The 21,767-nt window shown below is 37.3% G+C and overlaps 1 protein-coding gene across 3 annotated transcripts in view; it reads left to right on the forward strand.

The window, feature by feature from the left end:
- Positions 1–4,064: 4,064 nt before the first annotated feature.
- Positions 4,065–21,767, forward strand: part of plcb3 (phospholipase C, beta 3 (phosphatidylinositol-specific)) — a 66,566-nt gene continuing 48,863 nt past the window's right edge. For all 3 annotated transcript variants that reach the window (XM_079421286.1, XM_079421287.1, XM_079421288.1), the window contains exons 1-2: positions 4,065–4,547; positions 19,303–19,386. In XM_079421286.1, the coding sequence (XP_079277412.1) occupies positions 4,449–4,547; positions 19,303–19,386 (183 nt within the window). In that variant the 5' untranslated portion in view covers positions 4,065–4,448. The remainder of the gene's footprint in view (positions 4,548–19,302; positions 19,387–21,767) is intronic.

The raw sequence follows: 21,767 nt of genomic DNA on the forward strand, positions 1-21,767 counted from the left end.
GTTTGCTGAGGTAATCTGGTTGGAAAACATTTATAGGTCAAAATATCATATCAATTGCATGTTATAGTTTAATACTATGTAGCATGTAGCTCTGTGTTTGGAAAAAGATTCATTCCTTCATGGTCGATAATCTCCATTCCACGTCCATGTGTATGATATAACACTAGATGGCAACAGTGGACTGTTGGACTGTGGTAGACATTAAATCAGTCCTGCTTGACTTTAACAAAGGAGCTTTTGAGGAGGTTTTAGAGCTTTTGGCACACATTTCTGCTATCTAAAAAGAAATGTGATCAGCCTTTGCTGCTACTGTAGACTGTGTCAGGGATTTCTCATTAGGTAAAACAGGGAGAAAAGACAAAACAAATAATAAGGAAAGAACTTGGTAGAAAGTTCAAATGACATCTTTAAATGCCATATTTTTAAATCAAATATGTTCTGGATAAGGATGTGTGTGTGTGTGTGTGTGTGTGTGTGTGTGTGTGTGTGTGTGTGTGTGTGTGTGTGTGTGTGTGTGTGTGTGTGTGTTTATTAAGTTGTGTCTCTGGGCTAAAATACAATGTGCCTTTGTAAGTGCTTGGCTTTTGGTCAGAAATAGTCTCTGATTAGAGTGACTGGATCACTCACTTATCGAAGTTTCAGTTATCTTTCCTCTCATGACCTTAAATTCTCATCTTTCCCTCTCTCTGCAGTGGTTATTATTCTGCATCAAACTTTCTGTTCCAGCTTTACCAAAATTGCAGGCCATCTTGAGTCCACAAATCTCATTCTTCACAGCCAGGACACATTCAGAGCACAGAATGAGATGCCTAGCTGGGCTTGACATTGAAAATACGTGTCTCTCTGTGCAGTGAGTGTCCCAAAAAGTAATAAAAGTTGAGAACATTTGCAGGTGCACCATTGAAGTGTCACTGTTTGACTGTCTTTCTGCTTTCTCGCTCTCCCAGGAGAATTACTGTATATTTTCATCTGGGAAGAGGACACCTGTTCAGGAATGAGGAGGGGGGGAGGGGGGGGGGGGGCAGTATTAATGGGTGCTGACAAGCTGGAACCTTCCTGTATGCAGCAAAAAGAAACAGAGAAAGCCTACATAAAGACTGAATCATAGGCTGTGTCTCAAACATCCAGCTGATTCATTTGATTATCACAACATTTTAAATTTATTGTGGTTAGTTAGTTTGTTTAGAATTTAATCGAGAGATTTGATCAATCTGGATTGCTGCATCCACGCCATGTTGACGTTCTACTCGACTTGGCAAAACTATCAAAGCCTAAATAGGCTGAATCTGCGGCGGTCAGGTGATACAAGTCGTAGCTCTCAGAACATTCCTAGTTTATCAGGTGTAATTACAAGTTCTATGAGGATGTGAATGCTTTTTACAAGATGGAATCTCATAATTACGGTAATTACAACATGCACCTGAAGTAATTTCCTCCACTGGCCTCTGACCATCATGGCCTCCTAATAATCCCCATCCACTTGATTGGCTCTATGACTCTCTCTCCTCTCCACCTGTATCTGGTGTGTGGTGAGCGCACTGGCGCCGTTGTACTGTGGCTGCCGTCGCATCATCCAAGTGGATGCTGCACACTGGTGGTGGTTGAGGAGAGACCCCCAAATGATTGTAAAGCGCTTTGGGTGTACAGCTATACACAATAAAGCGCTATATAAATGCATCATTCATTCATTCAAGTATAGACAAAATTTAATCAGAACATAATTATTTATATATACATGCACACTCTTTTATTTGGATTGACTATTTATACAGTTCAACAAGTAATCAACACAATAATTAAATAAAAATTGTCACAAAAGATGTCAGGGCTGTCACCTCATAACCTCATTTAATGTTCCCTATATTACTCCTTTAATATAATCCACAGAATGCGTGAATGAAAATGAATAAGCAAATTAGTATGCCGGAAGTGCTTTGAACGCTGTCTTCTGAAGATTCTGGAATTCATTTGGCACAATGCTAAAAGTGCATGGATTCTCTAGTGCCTAGCGGTTTAGTGTCCATCGTTGTACACTCATTGAGGTGCAGTATGGAATTGAACGTGTAAACTTGAATGTCCGCTATGGTTTTGGACAAATAATGCACTGTATAATCGAAAAGGAGGGGCAATTTCAGACACAGCCCAAAACATTCATCTTTGCATGTCACTTCTATTTCCTCCAGTTTGAGAAATAATTAAACTGAAGCCAGAGAAAACCCTATGGGCTAAGTTCGAGATCGCATACTCTTTGAGTAGGTACTTTATTGGAATTGTTCAATACCAGGCATCCTCAAATCTGGCCCACTCCTGCAGAGTTTAGTTCTAGCCCTAATCAAACACACCTGAGCATGCTAATCAAGGTCTTCAGGATTAATAGATATTTACAAGCAGGTATGAGTTGGAGCTGGTTGGAGCTAAACTCTGCAGCAGATTGGCCCTCCAGGGAAAGATTTGAGGAACCCTGTTCTATACCATTGGTCTCAAACTCAACTCCTGGAGGGCCACAGCTCAGCACAGTTTAGCTCCAACCCTAATCAAATACACCTGATCCAGCTCATCAAGGTCTTCAGGATTAATAGATATTTACAACCAAGTGTGAGTTGGAGCTGGTTGGAGTTTGAGACCACTGTTCTATATGGTACGAATGTGTGTATGTAATCTGGATGTACTACATTTGTCATTGTTATGCACCTATACCACCAGCATCATCCATTTAAAACTCCTCTCCTGTGACCTCACGGGATGCCCTAGTGTCCACTGGATGTGCATTTCTGAACTTTGCTGGTAGTAGTAAGTCATCCGGGTAGTTTTTACCTACTGTTTTCTGAATACTATGAATTCGAACACACTACTTTTCGCACACTATATATGCGAATGTAGGCACATTCAGACACAGGGAACCTCTCTGATTTTTTTTTTTACTTGATCTTGGCTGCAGACAAACTAGCATAACTGTTGGTGAAAACAGGCTCACCAAAAATGTTCCTCAGTGTGAACACAGACAAGAGAAGGAAGACAAACAGTTAAATGCCCTGGTGCTGTAATGTGAAATATCAGACCACTGATAAATCAAATTAGAGCACTGAAAGCAAATATCCTGATTCATAAATTAAGATTATACTTAGTAATGTGGAAATTTGAGGAATGAGAAGTTGGAATATATTTAATTTATAAAAGAAAGATAAACTATAATTTCCCAGTGGTGGATTTAGGTATATAGGCGACAAGGACAACTGCCCAGTGAATTTAAATTACATACAGGAAGTGAACAAAGAACATTAGGTCTAAATGATCAAAGAATACCGTAAGCTAAAACTCTCAAAAATCACCCTTTATAATCATTGAAGGTATCTACATTGTGAAATAAATTTCTTATTGTATGTATAACTGCACTTTGTTGTTTGAGAGAATTTGCCAGAGAGTATTATTATTATGTTAGCATGCACTGAACAAAAGTTCAGCGTTTCAGCGATGACTCACCTGAACGCCTCTGATTGGCCATCAGAAGCTCAACAGAATCGTGTGATTGGTTGTAATGCACACCGCTGTAAAAACGCTTAAAATATGGCAGCACGAGCAGATTTAAATTAATGCAATCAACACTTCTCAGTAAATCTCCACTTTATTTCATGTAAGTCACTTTCACTAAGGTGAGGGTAAGCCATCAGGAGGCAGGAGCCCAATTTAGGGAAAAAGAGAGGGAAATGTGCAAAATATAAATATATTCAGCTGTCACTCATCTCATAAAATATATATCAAGCTGTGTTATTAAAATGTGATATTGTAATATAATGTAACTTTTAAAACTATATATATATGTTGCCTAGAGGTAATATCCATATAGTTAATGAGTCTTGTTTGTGTTTTTTCATTAGAACTCAAGTTCTTTGTCTCACAGCGACATTGTTTCTTGAAAAGAGGAAAAACAAGCATAAACAGGGAAATAATCCCAGTCCCAGAGGAAAGCGAAAACCAGGATTTCTTATGTCAGATACATCCTACCAGCAGCACTTTTCTAGACAGAAGAATAAAACAGAAAAGAAAAGAAAAACACTCCCTCTTCTGTTCGTTTTTTCTTCCCTCACTTCCTCTCTCTCTCTCTCTCTCTCGCTCTCGCTCCTATTTAGTTCGGAGAAAACATGAAGGAAAAGAGGAGCAAATTCCAGCGGGGACCAAAGTCAAGTGAAAGTTTCCCCTGAACTGGGATCTCATCATTATCGAGCGGATGGACGGACAGGAAGGAAAATATCAATTCTCCGTGATAAGCGTTTAGATGAATAAACAATCGCTAAACTCATAAACTGCGCTCGCTCGTGAATGTGTGACAGTCGCGCCCGCGCGCGTTGAGCCGGACTCGAGGCATTGGGTCGGGCTCTGGTTCCGTCCACTGAAGGTCAGAGACTTCAAACCGAGAAGCAGAGGCGTCGCCACCCGTCGATTCAGCAGTCATGGCCGGGGCGAAACCTGGAGTACACGCGTTGCAGCTCAAACCGGTATCTGTCCATGAGGTGCTCAAACGGGGGAGCAAGTTTATCAAATGGGACGAGGTAAGAAGATCTCGTCCGTTCGCGTGTCTGTGATTTTATTTGTGGCGTGATAGTCGACTAGTGTTACATGTTGAAGTAATTTACAGGGGAACATCTGACACCCAACACTCTTCCATTAGATCTCGAGTCTCATGTTATTAACTCAACTTGTGTTTTGTTTGCTGTTTTTTCTTCATACCTTTAAGTTCGAAAGACTTTCAAGTTGTTCTGCTTGCATTCATAATATTGTAAAGTAAGCTAAATGTGTAAGATCATGAAATTCATTAGTCGTGTCGCATATGGAGTTGAGTTTAACCCTTCAATGCAGTTTCTCGACTGATTTGTAGACCAGTTTGGTGTCAAAGACACGTGGATCAGGAGCATTTTCTGACCCCATTCTTGGTGCCATTACACAGGACACTCTGTTGTTGTTGGGGTCTCTTAAACTTTTTTTCACATTGAAGGAAGAACAGAAGTTCAGAAGCACCCTCACAATATTATAATATTAATATGACATCAGTTTGTATAAAAATATAAATAATATTGAACACATCGCACTTTTAAAAACGTCAACTAACAGGTTCCTTCAGACAGTCACAGATGAACAGCACATGCATACAGTTTATTTATAGTCTCTATAGGTCTATGTATAATATAACAACATGTTTTCAGGTTTATTAATGATATCATGAGTTAATTTAGGTATCTTACATGAAGGTAGTCTTCCAGAACGTGTCTAGATAAGTCACCTGCCTTGCACTGACGGAGATCAATGTAAGATGTCCCTGTTCAGAATCACGGTTTGAGAATCACAAAACTACTGCTCATATGAAGGCAATTTAAATACATTAGTAAGTTAATAATACATTGGAGCAACATAAATGTTTTCTTATGAAAATATAGTTATTTTATATATGGTATTTGTTGTAAACAACTGTCAAATGTCACTTGAGGACAGCAATGTTTCAGGTCAGAAGGAAATAAGCTCAAGAATGTTTTTTCATTCACTGGAAACAGAAAAAAATATTTCCCCCTCGAGCATTTCTTCTGAAGGGTTAATGGCAACAAACCCATATGTTTACAAGAAATCACCATCTCCTCTGAATTCTTCCGTGTAGTTGCTCTCCTGGCAACAAGGGCCTGTGTGTGTGTGTGTGTGTGTGTGTGTGTGTACAGATCATGTTTCAAATCTCGCATTGGACTGCCATTACAGTTGTAATTATGTTGAAGGATTAGGGGGGAGGGGGGGGGGGGGGGGGGGGGATCTTCGCCTATTTTTCCATTATTTGATCAAATCACTGAGCACTGCTTTAGCAGATCCCCACTGCTCTTAACTGGAGCTCAAAGAACCAACACCTTTTGATAAGAGCAGCGTTGATGGAGAAAGTGGCCTGTGCAACTTGATGCACTTTATGTTTTAAAAGTCATTAATAATTAACTTAAGCTGCCCATAAATGCTGAGTAGTTTGTATTGGGCTAACTCTGCTTAGACATGCTCCAGGTGTGTGTCTATGAGAGAGAGAGACAGGCTGTCGTAAACCTTCAATATTATAGAACTGTTCTGACCATTGTAAATGGAAAGCAGCTTTTCATTTGGAGAGTGTGTTGGTGCATCCATTGGCAGATGAGCATGTCTTTAGAGGCATTCATGAATAAATAACTAGCTGTATTTAACTATAATGAGGTCTTATTATATCCTTATCTGAGGTCATAGCTATAGTTAAGGACATAAGTCCATCTCTCAGAGAGGCAATTTAATCTTCTATTGTCTAGGCAATATAGGCAATTTTTGGTAAAGAATATGCTATAAATACTCTTTATTATTATTTTATTTATGTTTTAATAAACAAAATGAACTATATGACCCACATTTTTTTTTTCTTTTTATATTTAGCCCATCACTCATATTGGATCTAAAGACGCATCCAATGTAAAAGGGCCCCTTGGATATAATGTTCCTTTAAAATACTACATGGCAGCAGATACACTACAGCGCTGAAAACTTAAACAGCTGTGGCAGCTTGTTACTATAACAAATAATTTTGTGGGGATAATTGGATTTGTTGCATTGTGTGCGCAAAGTGGACCCATGATACAATCACAATGGAAATGTATTTAAGTTTTTTTTTATTGTAGCTATATGATGTAAACTGCTAATTAAATAACAGCAGAATAATACAGAAATTTGAATAAAATATGGGAGATTATGGAGGAAGGAAGTTGTCTCATAGTTAACATTTCTTGCTACTCAAATTGTGTTACTCCTTATTTATATCATTTAATCTAGTATATGATTTAAAATAATATATATTTTTTTCTATCATAATACACTTTTGTCTAGATAAAAATCATTTTCCTTAAGGGGGTCTTTTGGCCCATTTTTCTGTAGTCAAAAATAGGTGGATTATTAATGGCTTTCAAAGATCACCGGTAAATGCTGTTAAGTTATGTAAGAGGGAAAAATTGTGTTTTATCTCTAAGATGAAAGGTGTAAGTCACATAGCGTTTCTGATGTCATAATGCATTTTGAATGATCTTTAAATAACACAGACCTGGATAAAAGCGTTTAAGCTGAGCAAACAATCTCACAATATGTAATGATGTCAGGTCAGGGCCTGAATTCTTAGTGATGGTATGGCTTTTTGTTTTGTGAAGTAACAGTCTGTTGTGTGTTTAAATCCCTTTCATGCATTGCATGGCGTCACTGTACAGTTGTGTCAATGATGATGTGCACTGAGGAAATGAAATGGCACAGGGCTCAGTTCCACATGGGGCTGAATGTCAGACTTCAACGAGGAAGAGGTTTATGCAACAGTGTCTTTCTGTTCAGCTCTGCCTCTTTACCACCCTCCTTTTCTCTGAAGGAAACTGTAGTCAAACATTGTGACTGGCTACTGATGTGATCTAATGGTCTATAATACATTATCGAATTCTCAGAATGAACCGGTGCGAGTCAGACAGTAAGACGCAATGCTCTAGTGCAACTTTAAACATTCAATTAACCTTTTCCCAAAACTCTGCTAGTCTGGGATTGAAAGCCGACTTGGACGGGATGCCAGTTGATCATGGAATGGACTGCAGCTAAACTTAATCCACTTCATCAAGACCGCTGCTTCTCTAGCTGCATACACACTGCAGCTAAATGCAGTTGTCACTCCTCATCTAACTGATCAGTCTCACTTAGAGTTTGGTTATTTATGAAAATTAACATTGTGTTGCATTGCTAAATATACACCTGAAAAATTTAGGTAGTGACAACTGAATTTTCAGTATATTTCATTATATCTTGCACCCGACTGAACAACTTAATGCAGTCATGTAATTAAAAGTAGTAAAGGTTTCGCCATTAAAAAAAAAAAAAAAAAACCTTTTATTCAGCAGGGGTGCATTAAATTGATTCAAAGTAATAATAAAGACATAATGTTATGAAATGTTTCTAGGTCAAATCAATTCTGTTCTTTCAAACTTTACATTTATCAAAGAATCCAGAAAAAAATTGTATCATGGGTTCCAGAATTGTTTTCAATATTATTAATTAGAATAATAACAATGCTGCTTGAGCACCAATTCAGCAAGTTTGACTGATTTCTAGATAATCATGCGACACTGAAGACTGGAATAATGGCTGGTGAAGAGTTTTATTTACCATTACAGGAATAAATTGCATAACGTGTATATTGACTTGCATTAAAAAACAACGTGTATATTAAGACCTTGCATGTAGTTCAGTGAAGACAGTGTTGTAGTACTGATGCCTCTGAGCAAATCAGCTAGCTTTGACTTGCAAATTTATCCTCAGTCTTCCGCTTGACAGGTGTCTTTGGTGAAAGTGAGCACAGAGGGTTGTAGTTATTTTGGAGCAATTAGGAAGTACATACAGTCAAACATAAGAAAGGGTCCTGCTTGTGTGTGTGTGTGTGTTTGTGTTTGAGAGAGAGAGAGAGATGTTGTTAAACCCCAGTAAGGACGGTTTGGAATGGACATACCCTCTGTCTAAACAAACCAGTCTGACAGTGGATTCACAAGGACTATAATATTCATCTTTTTCTCTCCAAGGGAATTCCACAGGAAGCATTTAGGGTTTGTGATTAACTGTGTGAACTGCAAGCATTTCTCTCTATGGAGCAGAAAAACAGCAATGACTTGGACGCACAGGGTGACTGAGTGAGGGATCTGCTGGTGTAGGAGGATAATTCTGAGAGGGGAGGGCGAACTGTGCGTGAGGGGAGAGGTTTCGTACACTGAGGCCAAACAAGGAGATAACATGGAGGAAAATATTGAGAAGTGACGCCAGGCATGCTGAGGCACACAGAAATTAGAGGCAGAGAGGAGAAAATCACAGGAAAAAGACAGAACAACAGACGAACACTAAAGTCTACTTCTGTTACCGATGGCCCACTTGCTGTCTCCTCACTTGTCAGTCTCTTTCCACTTTTGTCTTTCCAAAAGAGGGTTAGCACGAGTACACTTCCTTCATCGTGTACTCGTGCTAACTGCTTATGCGTGTTTGTATGAGATGTGGTAAATCTGGAAATCTCACTATTAAGCCCACAAGTTAAATATTATAGTTTTGACTATATCAAGTGTGACAAGCTGTGTGTTTTGTGTGTGTGTGTGTGTGTGTGTTTAAGAGACTATTTGACTTTGAGGAAGAAAGGAGTTGTGCATGTTTAGTCATGTCTGGTTGGCATGTGTACACAAGAGCTTGGCACATCCTGTGAAGGGAATTGCTCCACGTTTTATAATATTAATGTTGTTTACGTTTTTATGGTTCCCTAAATATCCTAATTGAGGCAGTGTGTTGTGTGTAGAGAGTCATGATCAAGCTGTGAAATAATTTAATTTTTTTCTCGAAAATATATGCAGAACGAATCTAAACAAGTTAAGTTAATTTAACTTTTATTTATTTTTGCCGAAGGCATATTTTGACAAAACATTTAGTCTAGTAAACACACAGGTGTTGAAGAATTGTTACATTTTTTTTGGTCTGCTTTTACTTGAGCTAGTAAGCAACCAACCAGAACACAACAGAATTTATATTTAGGCCTATTCATTTAGCAGACTCTTATCCAAATCAACTTCGAAATGAGGAATACAACAAGTGATTTATCATAAGGAGGTATTGACACAAGAAGTGATAGCAATACAAAGTTTTAAATATCATCCAGAGTACTACAAGCTAGAAGTATAGAAAAACAAATGTGTGTGTTTCTTAGTGCTCATGGAAGAGATTTCAGTTGTTTCTTGAATATTGTCAGAGATTCGGCTGTCTTGATAGGATTAGAAAGATCATTGCACCAGCCAGGAACAGCGAATGAAAATGTTGTTGAAAGAATCATGCATACCAACCACCTAGCAACATGCTCAGAACACCCAGAAACCGCATAGAAACGTCCTGGCAACCAACCACAACACCCCAGCGTCATACTACTTTTACACTTGTAAGCACATACTGAAGTATGCTTACAAGTTTAATGCTCGTAATACTTTTAAACTATGCATGCTAGTCTACTTTCACATTTAAGTGCCACATGTAAGTTCAAAATTTGTCCCTCATTAATTTCCTCCTTATGTTTTTCATTTCATTTCCTCTCCCCAAACTGATTGCATTCTCCTCCCCTTCTCATTTCTTCATTCTTCACGCGTCTATGCAGTGTTTGTCGCACGAAAGCCCACACATCCCATCAGAACACATGTGCATGCACACCAGTGGCATGTGGTGGTCTTCAGAAATGTGGAGGCAAAGTCTTCTCTCGGAGTTTGGTATTTTAATCTAATTTAAATTTATGTTCTATTTCCATTTTATGTTTCCAGATTAAAGGCATATGGAACAGCATTTATATGACACTAGAAACAAATAATTACTGTAATATTTTAGTATGTGTATATTAGCATAATTATTATATATTAAAACCAAATAATGTCCCCCAAAAAAAATAATTCTGTCCTCAATTATATCACCCTCAAGTCCATAAGACCTTTGTTCATCTCTTCAAACACAAATCAAAATATTTTTATTAAATGAAAGTTCTGTCCTGCAACGAAAGTCTCTTCCACCAAAACTGTATAAGAGCAAGACATCGTAAAAGTAATCCATATGAGTTGAGCAGATTGCTATATATAATAAACAGATCTATTGCTGATCATTAAGTGATCAAGTTTTTGATTCCAACTCGAGTGAAAATGATTGTTTACTTTAGTTAATCCTCCATTTCCACCAGTTCTAAGTGTTTTTTACGTGTCCGCATGCTGTTTTGGTTTGCTGCCAGAAAACGACTGATTTGAAAGGATATAGGAAACAAGTAGCAGCAAGAAAATGCATGCATTCGGGAAGTTTTTGCTGATTATTCAGGATGAGCTGTCTATGAACAGTTTCCTGGAAAGGGTTGAGAGGGGAACACTTATCCAGGTGGGCCACTGCAGCTGTACTTGCGTTTGTTGACTCTTACCACACTGCTAATGGAGTCTCGCCTCACTGCAAAACAAGCCTCCGCACACTTTCAGAAGGAGAAAACCAAGCTTGAAGAGGAACATGAAGAACAGAGTCATTATTGCACACTCAAACAGAACATGTGTCGGAGTGGATGACCCACAGTTCACATATGGGTGTGTTTGACCTCTGCTCGCCCCCTCCAGCCCTTCGTCTCCTTCTGTTTCACCCTCTCATTCAGGAAGGAGACCTTTCTGTGTGTGTGAGATTCAGACCAAGTCAGTCTTATGAAAGGTTCCTATAAATCAGCCTTTATAGTGCATTCAAAAATGTCTCTCTTCCTTCCTTCCTTCCTTCCTTCTTTCCTTCCTTCCTTTCTTTCTTTATTTACCTTAACCTGGGATTTCTTTGGCATTTTTCTTTCCACTCTTTGTCATTCATTTTTTTTTATTTTAATTTTTTTTATTTTTTTATCCCTCTTTGGTAAATGTGCTAAAAGGGGTCATCGGTTGCAAAATGCACTTTTCAAGTTGTTTGAACACAAATGTGTGTGTACACATCCATCCTATAATGAAAAAAATCCAGTGGTTTAAAATCCCCTTTCTCAAATCAGGCCGTTCTGAGGTTCCTGTCAGAATGACGTAGTTCTGTACAGGACCCCCCCCCCCCCCCCCCCCCCCCCCCCACGATAGTTGATTGACAAGCCGTCTTACCTTAGATCCGCCCTGAGTGAGCTGAGAGCCGTCTGCCTCCAGTGCAGGGGAAGACAAGATGTCTCCGATTAAGTGATTGAAGTGTTTTGTTGTTGGATGTATTGATGAATATAACAGTTGTCATTTACTCCCGACATCTGAGCCGCTGAAGAGGCAGAGGATTAACGTTACTTTCGTTTTGAAGGGAATGCGCTGATCCCGATCTGCCTAAATGCGTCTGTTCACGCGAATCATTCGTGATCCAGCTTTATCTACAGAAGAAGTGAGTAAAAGGGTCGAATAGGGCATCTACACATATCTATGTTCTGCTCGTCACTCCACGGATGAGAGGGGCAGAGTCAGCAGAGCTCACTAGGATTTAAAGCAACATGAACTAGAACAGCGTGCTGAAAACAGAGCTGATTTTGACAGGGTAAAGATGTTTTTTACACTACCATTGAGAAATTTTAACCAACGACTTTTCATTAAGACCCTAAAGAATCATCAACTTGTGTAAAATGGGCATCCGATGACCCCTTTAAGGGATAGTTTACCCCAATATATTAAACTTGTCGTCATTTACTCACACTCCTGTTGTTCCAATCTTGAATCTGTATGGCTTTCATTGTTTTGTTGAACAGACTGTGAAGACTGTGCTGGTCACTCTTTTCCATTCATTTATATTGAAGAAAATACCATAAATGTGCTCCATAAAGACTTGTTCACACAGTGTGAAAATTCTGTGATTTTAAACCTTTTATTTTGATTAAATGGTTGTTATAATGTCTGCATCTTTCAGTGTTTTTCTTCTTCTTTATGGAGAGGTGTACTCATTTCTTTTCTAATATACTGCAAAGAAAACTGGCCTACCAATAAGATTTGCACTTTTGGTCACATGCCCCGAACACTGCCTTTACATAGAATTGACTTGGTGGCACTCATGACGATTATTTTTCTAAGTGACAGTGATTCAGAAGAATTCAAAACTATCTTTCATTGCCTCTTTTGTATTTAATGGTGTTTAATAAACTACGCTGTGAATACAAGGATTGGAACAGCTGTTTGAAAACATGTAAATGGAGTAACTGAGCTAACCAGAGGGTATTTCTGCTTTTCAGTAAGTGGCGCCTGCTGTCAGAGAGTTAGTTTGTGTTTTCATTCAGCCTGCCGGCCTTTTTTTAATGCTTTGGTCTGAATAGACACATTTCAGGCTTACTGGACCAATTTTTTTTTATTATTATTTTAATGATTTATTCTTATAATAATAATAATAATGGAAATGCCCTTCAATGGTCACTTTTAGAGACTTCAATGGAAAGATTGGCTAACATCTTTTCATATAAAATAAGTAGCCTAAGTAGCTGTTGAGATGAACTAGCCTAATCATAGAAAGTGTTGACTATAGCATATTTAGATTTGAATGGCTGGCTGCAGCAATGAGCATTGTAGCTGATGACAGACTGTTGAGCGCATGAATGCAGTTATCTCGTCATTGCAACTCAGGGTTTGCACTTTCACAAATGATGTAAATAAGAGATTCATTTTGCAGTGTAGACTGCATCACTGAATATAAACTTGCACCGTGTGATTGACAGCCCCATCAATTATAAAGAGAGCGTTCTTTGATCGCTTTGTGTATAATTTAAGATTTGGCATTAGAATGAAAATGCAAAAAGAATCAAAATGTGTCAATGTGGAATGAGTAATTTTCTGATCTTGGTTTCAATAAAAGCTGTTTTTGGACTTAGTAAGTTTTGGACTAATAGTACACTGACCTCTTATATGTGACCCTGGAGCACAAAACCAGTCTTAAGTCGCTGGGATATATTTGTAGCAATAGCCAAAAACTACATTGTATGGGTCAAAATTATCGATTTTTTTTTTATTTTTATTTTTTTTATTTATGCCAAAAACCATTAGGATATTAAGTAAAGATCATGTTCCATGAAGATATTTTGTAAATTTCTTACCGTAAATATTAGGGGTCGACCGATATGTGTTTTTCAGGGCCGATACCGATTATTACAGACCAAGTAGACCGATAACCGATATATTGAACCGATATATATGTCTGGTGTAAAAATGAAAATGAATGTCAAAATTAAGAATAACAAGGGCTCTGACAAAAACGGCCTTCCCTAGTTTTGGTTGCACTTCTTACTCTTGTCTTCCCCCATGCATCCATCTACAATAAGGGTAATATATAAAGAGAGAGTTAAAAGTGGGGCCACTGTATGCTTCATGATTAAGCCTATGAATATTAAATACTACAGCTAAACAGCTTGGGGAAATGTAAGTATTTGGCTTCAACAATTTACATGTTAGAAATGTATGTGTAATAGCATAACCTCTCATAATTCTTCATTAATTATTTTCGGTTGACTAAATCATAACCTACAAGAGGTGACTATTCAATTCATCATCTAATGCACATCAGTTGATTAATTTAAAAAGCGCAATGTATATAATACGTGTAAATAATTTAATTGTCTTCATAGCTCCATTGTAGAAGTTGCGAAGAAGACAGCAACTATTTTAATGAAACTATAACACTAATAGCCTGTTATAGGCTCACTTGGTTCAATAGCCTATTGAAATGTCCCAATTTCCGTCATCCTAATCTTGGCCAATGTGACAGTAACTTAATCTTGGCCTATGTGACAGTATCTTAGTCTTGGCCTATGTGACAGTAATTTCCATTAGTTTTCATTTACAGAGCAGTGCAAATGAAGGCATAAAACATTAATTTAATTTATCTTTTAATCAAATGAGAGTTGAACTCTTTTTTTGGCAAACAAATGGGTTTACTATTAAAATTAAAACATGTAAGAAATAGCGTATTGTGTGATTGTTCTTTTAAACAAAAGTTGTAATAATTGTAACTTAGTAGTATTAGTAAATAAACCGAACTTTTATTTTGACGGGTTGCCATGAGGACCTCTTAAGTTTCTGTAGCCTACTTATGATATGACGATCGTTTTACTCAAACGAAACAGTCAAATGCTCATGAAGTAACTCTCAGAGCAGTTCTGGGGATGATGTTCATGTATTTATGTCCTCATTTAGTGACATGGCAGATGCGGAAAACGCCGCGAGCGTCGCGCACTTCAGTGTGTATCCATTCATATTAGGCAGATGAGATCTACATATATTTGCGAGTATTATTCTTAACTAAAGCTTTAATCAAATCTACAAATAAGATGATAAAAAAAGTTTCTACTCAAATCAGTATTGTCCCTTTATTTTGGAAAGTAACCTTGCGGGATAATGTACAGTTAGGTGCAGGTCATTATTGCAAAATAAAGCCCTTCAGGGTAATGCATGACCCCTCTGCCTCACTTCAGGGTCTATTTAACAACAATGAGCGACTGGCTTTACATTATTCTTTACTTACCTGTGTGTACATGTGTCCATGTCGTGCTAATCTGCTGAGTCCAAAGGTGAAGTCCTAACATGCATAACCTGCACTTTGACAAGGCGACACATAAAATTTACATGCTGACACGCAAAACCCAGGTTTATTAATGGTAGCTTTGATTATGCAGATTTTTACTGTAAAATTATTTTTTCTCTCTCTGCGTTCCCAGACTTTGAGGTGTTAAAGTCAGTCATGTTGTCGTGTCTGTGTATGTGCATTATGTAAGAGCTATAAAAGCATGTAAATACTGGAAGCCAAATACACCCAAGAGCCAAGAGAGCAGGCCACTCACCCACTGAAATAACTAACATTGTTGATGCATTAGCTGTGTGTGCCTCTGTCTGAGAGAATGCATGCACTGCTGTCATGTGCAGGCCACAAGCTTCAGTTCACTTTTAATGGTTTACTCGGATAACCATTTTGAGTCCTCTGACATGCACAAATGTCACACAAAGATGAAGTTGTAATTTGACTAAACTTATATATATATATATACAGTATCTCACAGAATCTAACTGTTATACAAGCTGTACACTCACCACTTAAGTGCCATTTCTTCAGTGTTGTCACATGAAAAGATAAAATATTTACAAAAATGTGAGGGGTTTACTCACTTCTGTGAGATGCTGTGTGTGTGTGTGTGTGTGTGTGTATATTTTTATTTATTTATGTTTATTTGTTTATTTATTTATTTGTTTGTTTGCGGCCAAGTGTATACACACACACACACACACACACACACACAAAATATATATTATTAGTTTAGCCAAATTACTTTTGTGTATAGTTGACGTGTATATATATATATATGACCCCTGCTGGCAAAATTAGTCGAAATGCGCACAGGCTAATTTTGAGCTACAGACAGAAAAATGTAGATTTTGTTCAAATTTCAGTTTTTCACAAACATTAGTTCACTAAGCCCTCGTCTAGCGATCCCAATGTTCAAAATTTTAATTAAACGTCTAAAATAATTTTTGTTTGTACATTTTCTGAGAGGAGTACCATTTCTGTGCTCGCTTCTCGTGCTGCTGCTGACTGACATGTGAATCGCACACATAAATGCGCTTCCAACGCACAATCCCGATAAATATACACTTAATATATAGGCCGCCTGTCTCAATGTTAATCTAACAATAAAAGAAAATATTGCTGCTCTTGATTGAACTGCTTTTGTAGTTTTAATTATCAATTTATTTGTAATGAACACACTAAAGTGATTTTTACATTTGATTATTTGTTTTTCTTACTTGACTGTTTTTGTTGTAAAATGAAAAAGGTAATATTAAAAAAAAGAAAAAAGTTTTAGTTTTTTTTCATCTGTTCATTTATAACAAAGCTAAAATAAAAAATGTCTCTATTGATTATTAATATAGTAATTTATCATTAAGAAAAGAATTGGAGGAAAAGATGCAACGTTGCTAGCGATTTTGCATTGGAACCTTAAGAGAACTTTAACTCCGTTTTTCTCAGAATAGACTTTGCTGACTCTATCGATTTCAAATGACTGTAGCTCAGTCATTTTGCCCACACAGGTCACGTGTGTGTGTGTGTGTACCAGTTTATGCTACATTTTGGAGACCGAATGTCCCCACAAAGATAGTAAAACCTAAAATCTTTCACATTGTGGGGACCGGCCTGTGGTCCCCACGATGGAAAAAATTATTAAAAATAGTAAATGATGTTTATCTGAAAGTATAACAATGCAAACAGGTTTTCTGTAAGGGTTAGGGGATAGAAAATATTGTTTGGTCAGTAAAGAAGTCGATGGAAAGTCCCCACACATCACAGAAACAAACGTGTGTGTATATGTTTGGGTAATGTTTGTATGTGTCAGATCATTAGGGTTTGACCTTGGGAGTCAGAAGTTAGCCTGTACACACTCTAATGAGAGGGTCACTTCACTCCCCCTCCACACACCCACAGACAGACTCTGGCTTAAATGGTTCATGAAATAAAATTTCACTGAACAGAAAGCTTGAATCCTTCTGTTGTCATTAGTTAGGGTCAACACCATATTTAATTTGACGCACTCGCACAGTTCCTTCAGTTCATTCAAGCTGTAATGTTGTTTACCCTGTTTTGTCTTTCCGAAATATTACTAGTGCATCAAATACTCCTGTTTGTGGAGATTAGTAACCTAGGACCTTAAAGGTTAGTTCACACAGAAATGAAAATTGTCATCATTTGCTTACTTTCATGTCATTCCAAACCCGTATGGCTTTGTTTTTTTTTCTTTCTGGAACATAAAAGAAGATATTTTGAAGAATGTTGGTAACCAAACCCTTTTGGTGACGTTGACTTCCATTGTATGGAAAAACATTTCAAAAATTAAGTTTGGACCAGGAGTCACATGGACTACTTCCGCGATGTTTTTACTACCTTTCTAGGCCTTGAAAGTGGTAGTTGCGTAGGCTGACAGTGGAGGGACAGAAACCACTCGGGTTTCATTACAGATATCTTCTGTGTTCCAAAGATGAACAAATAATGAAATAATTGAGTAAATAATTAAAGGCAGAATTTACATCTTTGGGTGGACTCTCCCTTTAAGATCGTACGACTTGTTGAACGCACTGAACTTTATCCTTCAGAGCCTTGTTTTAATTCATGTCAGATGAAATATGTTGTTTACCCTGACCAAGGTCCGCTACTCTTTGTCTTTCTCATACGCTGTTTGTCATTTTTTTTCTTTTTTTCTAGCTTTGTCTTTTATATTATAATCACCTGATGTCTTTGAGATGTCCGTGCACACAGAGAAGAAACAGTGCTTTAAATAAAGCTTATTTGGCAGGATCACAACAGTAATATATTTGTTTATGCAAACATTAAAAGCGGTCAGCATGCAAATGTTTGGGATTGTGTTTCGAGACAGTTGGTGTGTGTGTGTGTGTGTGCGTTTTTGTGTGTGTGTTCAGATCTCCCAGCACTGGGTGGAGTTTTTCAGAGAAGTTGTAAAGGAAATCTGTGCTCCCTGATTAATTTAATCTCATGCAAACAGTCCACAAGACAGCTCAGCAGCCGAATGTCACTTCTGTCACCTCTAACACATACAGATGAGATTAGCTCTCAACTGATTGTTCAAACACATCAGATGAAGTATTCTGATGTAGTTGTCTTTGAAAATTACATAAAGTAAAAAGAATTTTAGATGGGAATAAAAATAATAAAAACATGCAAATAGAGTTTTGTTTTTATTCTATTGGGGACAAAGATAAGTCAACAACGTTTTCATGTCACCTGAAACGGATGGTTATGACTGGTATGAAATGAAATGTTGAAATGTGCACTATATACTGCTTATTAAAATAATACATAAAACAGTATGTATTCTTATTTTAATAGTTTTTAGTCTGGATTTAGGCAATAATACTCTAATTTTTGACAGTCCAATCAATATGAGACATTTAATAATTAAAGATGTTCCGCGTATTGCTTCAACAGTTTGAGATTTGTAAGATATAAAGGAAACCTTACTCATGATCAAACATAATGAGATGCTGCCTAATATTTTTGTGGAAACTGTGATAAGTTCAAAGAACAACATTTAATTTAAGAAATATGTTTGTAGAAATTATAAAGTCCGTTTATTGATCAGTTTCATTCATCCTTGCTGAATAAAAGTATTTTACTGAATAAAAGAATACTGAGCCTTGAATGGTAGTGCATTTTGTGTAGTATACATAAGTACAAGTGTATATGTTGCCATTCCAGTTATATGTAGACAGCCATCAGCTTCCATGCCTTGTGCATTAAACTCATCTAATGTCTCTCTCTGTAGCTTTTGAGGTTTTGATTTCAGTCATTACATACATTTCTAAATCACACTGTCCCTTAGGACCATCCACCCATTCCGGGCACTTCCCATTTATCTAACTGACTTTCAAATCCTTATGCCTATGTTATGTCTCTGCCATTCTTCTGATTATCTGGCTGTATTTTTATCATTGATGTGTAACATTGGCATGGCTGCCACTGTGATTTGGTTACCGTAGTATCAGTTTAATTAAGTTGCCATTTGAATTAGCAACAATTATTTGTATGTAATAAATGTTCTAAACAGTGTCATTGTTTCTCAGTGATTAATCTTCATTAGCATTAAAGTCAGTTGCTAATGCTGCTCATATCATTAAGTGAATGACTTTCTGCTGGTCACTGTAGAAGTACTGATGTTGTTGGTAAAACTGTATGAATGTACTGAATCCTCCCTAATTGCTTCTTTCACTTCTGTGTGTTCAGGAGCCCAATAGCTTACCCAGACTTGTCACCCTTAAAGTGGACCCAGATGGATTCTTCCTCTACTGGTCTGAAGGGAGCAACATGGTCAGTTATTATCTTTATTTTTATTTTTGAAATTGTACCAGCCAATACTAGTTCTAAAATATTATCAGAAAATCTTTTAGTCTTTTCTAATGCAAGTTTATCAAAGTACTGTGTTTTTGTTTTCTTTTGTTTTAAACAGAATTTTGCAGAAATTATCATAAAATATGGCAAAGTACTTTTGCCAGTTTCATTATAACTAATGGGGGGGACACAAGATACCCAGAGATGTTTCAAGTGATTCAAATGGTTTCTATTTTTTTTCTGCTTAAATTGTAAAGTTTGTGCTGTTTGATAATATTATGCGTCAGCCTAATTCCCAAATGAACATAGTAAAAACACCTACATTTGCTCCAAGGTAAATTATTGTTGTCTCAATTAATTGGGTTCGTTCAAGCAAAAATCTAAATTCTTTCATCAATTACCCGCCCTTGTTTCACTCTAAAATTGTATAAATTTCTGTTCATCTTTGGAACGTGAATAAAGACATTTTTCATTGCTGTCCATCCATTTAAAAGTACAACCAAGCAACCTCATAGACATTAGTTATTTTCATACACAAAAAAACATACCGTGTTTGTTGCAAGTTATTACTATAAGTTTTTGTCTACTGAAAGTCTTTTTCAGAAAGACATTTCATCAGCTGGACAATCCATATGTTGTTGAACAACAGTACAATCTATTGAACACACTGTACTTCTGTCTCTCATAGCCTCGTGTCAGAAATTAAGGCCCTGTTTGCACTAGTGCGTTTTAAAGTGAAAACGATCCTATCTACACCGGCATCTCAATCCGCACTACACAACCGAAAATGCATGTCACGTGACCATTCGTGCAGGACCGCTCATGGCGCTCAATTCATATGGATGAACTTTTATGAACTTTGAGTGCCAATTTTTGGTTTCATGGGCTACTTTAAATGGAGGGACAGAAATCTCTTTGGTTTTATTAAAAAATGTTTAACTGTGTTTTGAAGATGAAAGTCTAATGGGTTTGGAACGAGGGCATTTCGCTTTGCTGTAGTGTGCACAATGTAAAAACTTTAAAAACTGTTTTGTTCACTAATGTGTAAACCTGAGTTTGAATTGCTGCTTTATTTATAAATTTTTGCGATATTCAGATGATTTCATTAACTGAATTTGCAACTTGTTTGCAAATTTGCTTAATGAGGATTGTCTCAATTCTGATTGCTGTCTTTACAGTTTTGTCACTTTAATGGCATAATTGAAATTGTGGAGGGTAAAATGCTTTTTAGTGTCACATTTCATTCCAGCCCACTTAAGAGTATCCGTTTAAGTTAAATACCACTTTCTCAGCATTAAACGTGTGAATCCTAGCCTCAATATGGGGTGGAATTTAGTACATGCATACAATGGAATGACCATTTGAAGCTTTTTAAAATCTTGTCATTCAATCTCATTAATGTTTGTTTTATGACTGCACAGTTTTTTTTTTTTTTTTTTACTCCTCTATCTTTAATGGTAACTTAATTTACCTGTCCTGCCAATTCTGCCCTATCTATTATCAGTCCTGTCTGCGTCATGTCTTTGTTTCTGTATGTCTCTCCATCTCTCTCCTCCTGCCATGTTGGCTTCTGGCTTATCATGTGAGTGCTCATGAATCAAATTAAATTTTAGCCAGTGAAATTCAATCAAGGCATCCTCCCATCCTCTCGCTTTAGTTATTAGATATGTTGTTTTCCCTCTTTTCTCTTGTTCTCATACTCATCAGTGTGGCATGTGTGGTATGGGGACGCAGCTCAAGCTGGTTCCAGTAAATTCAGAGAAGGGACTTTCTGCAGTCTGAGGAGACACAGCACAGTGTGTGTGAAACTCGCATTAACTTGGCAGCAGATTCTTGTCAGTTGCCAAAACGGATTGTTTATTTTGCTAGCTGAGTATTTTATTTGGAGATTCCTTCGTGTGCCGAAGGTGCTAATGCGTTTACTTCCCAAACATCTAAGCAAGAAGCTGAGAGTCACTTTTTCTGCTGCATATTTGAATCGATATGGATGTTGCATTGGTGTTGCGCTGAATGTGTTGCAATATGGTATTAGGACACTAGGCCAATCTTCGCCGGAGGAAAGGCAGTAACCTTGTTTGGCGTAGGGAATATTGGCTCTGGGGAGCTCGTCCTCTCCAGTTAATAGTAAAGAGGCCACCTCATCTCGTCTCTTCAGTAACTTACTTGCAGATTCAGGCACATTTATATTTAATGTCGCTATTATTATATTTAATGATGCCATTATCAAACATAATCCATTTCTTTTCCTTCTAAGTACTGAAAGGTTGTTAAAAGTCAGCCTCACTTCCATGAATCCAGTTTGTCATTCTCAGTTCCCTTTTTCTCTCTCTCTCTCTCTCTCTTTCTTTGGCAAGTTGAAT

The sequence above is a fragment of the Barbus barbus genome (genome assembly GCF_936440315.1).
Source record: "Barbus barbus genome assembly, chromosome: 1".
NCBI classification, from domain to species: domain Eukaryota; kingdom Metazoa; phylum Chordata; class Actinopteri; order Cypriniformes; family Cyprinidae; genus Barbus; species Barbus barbus.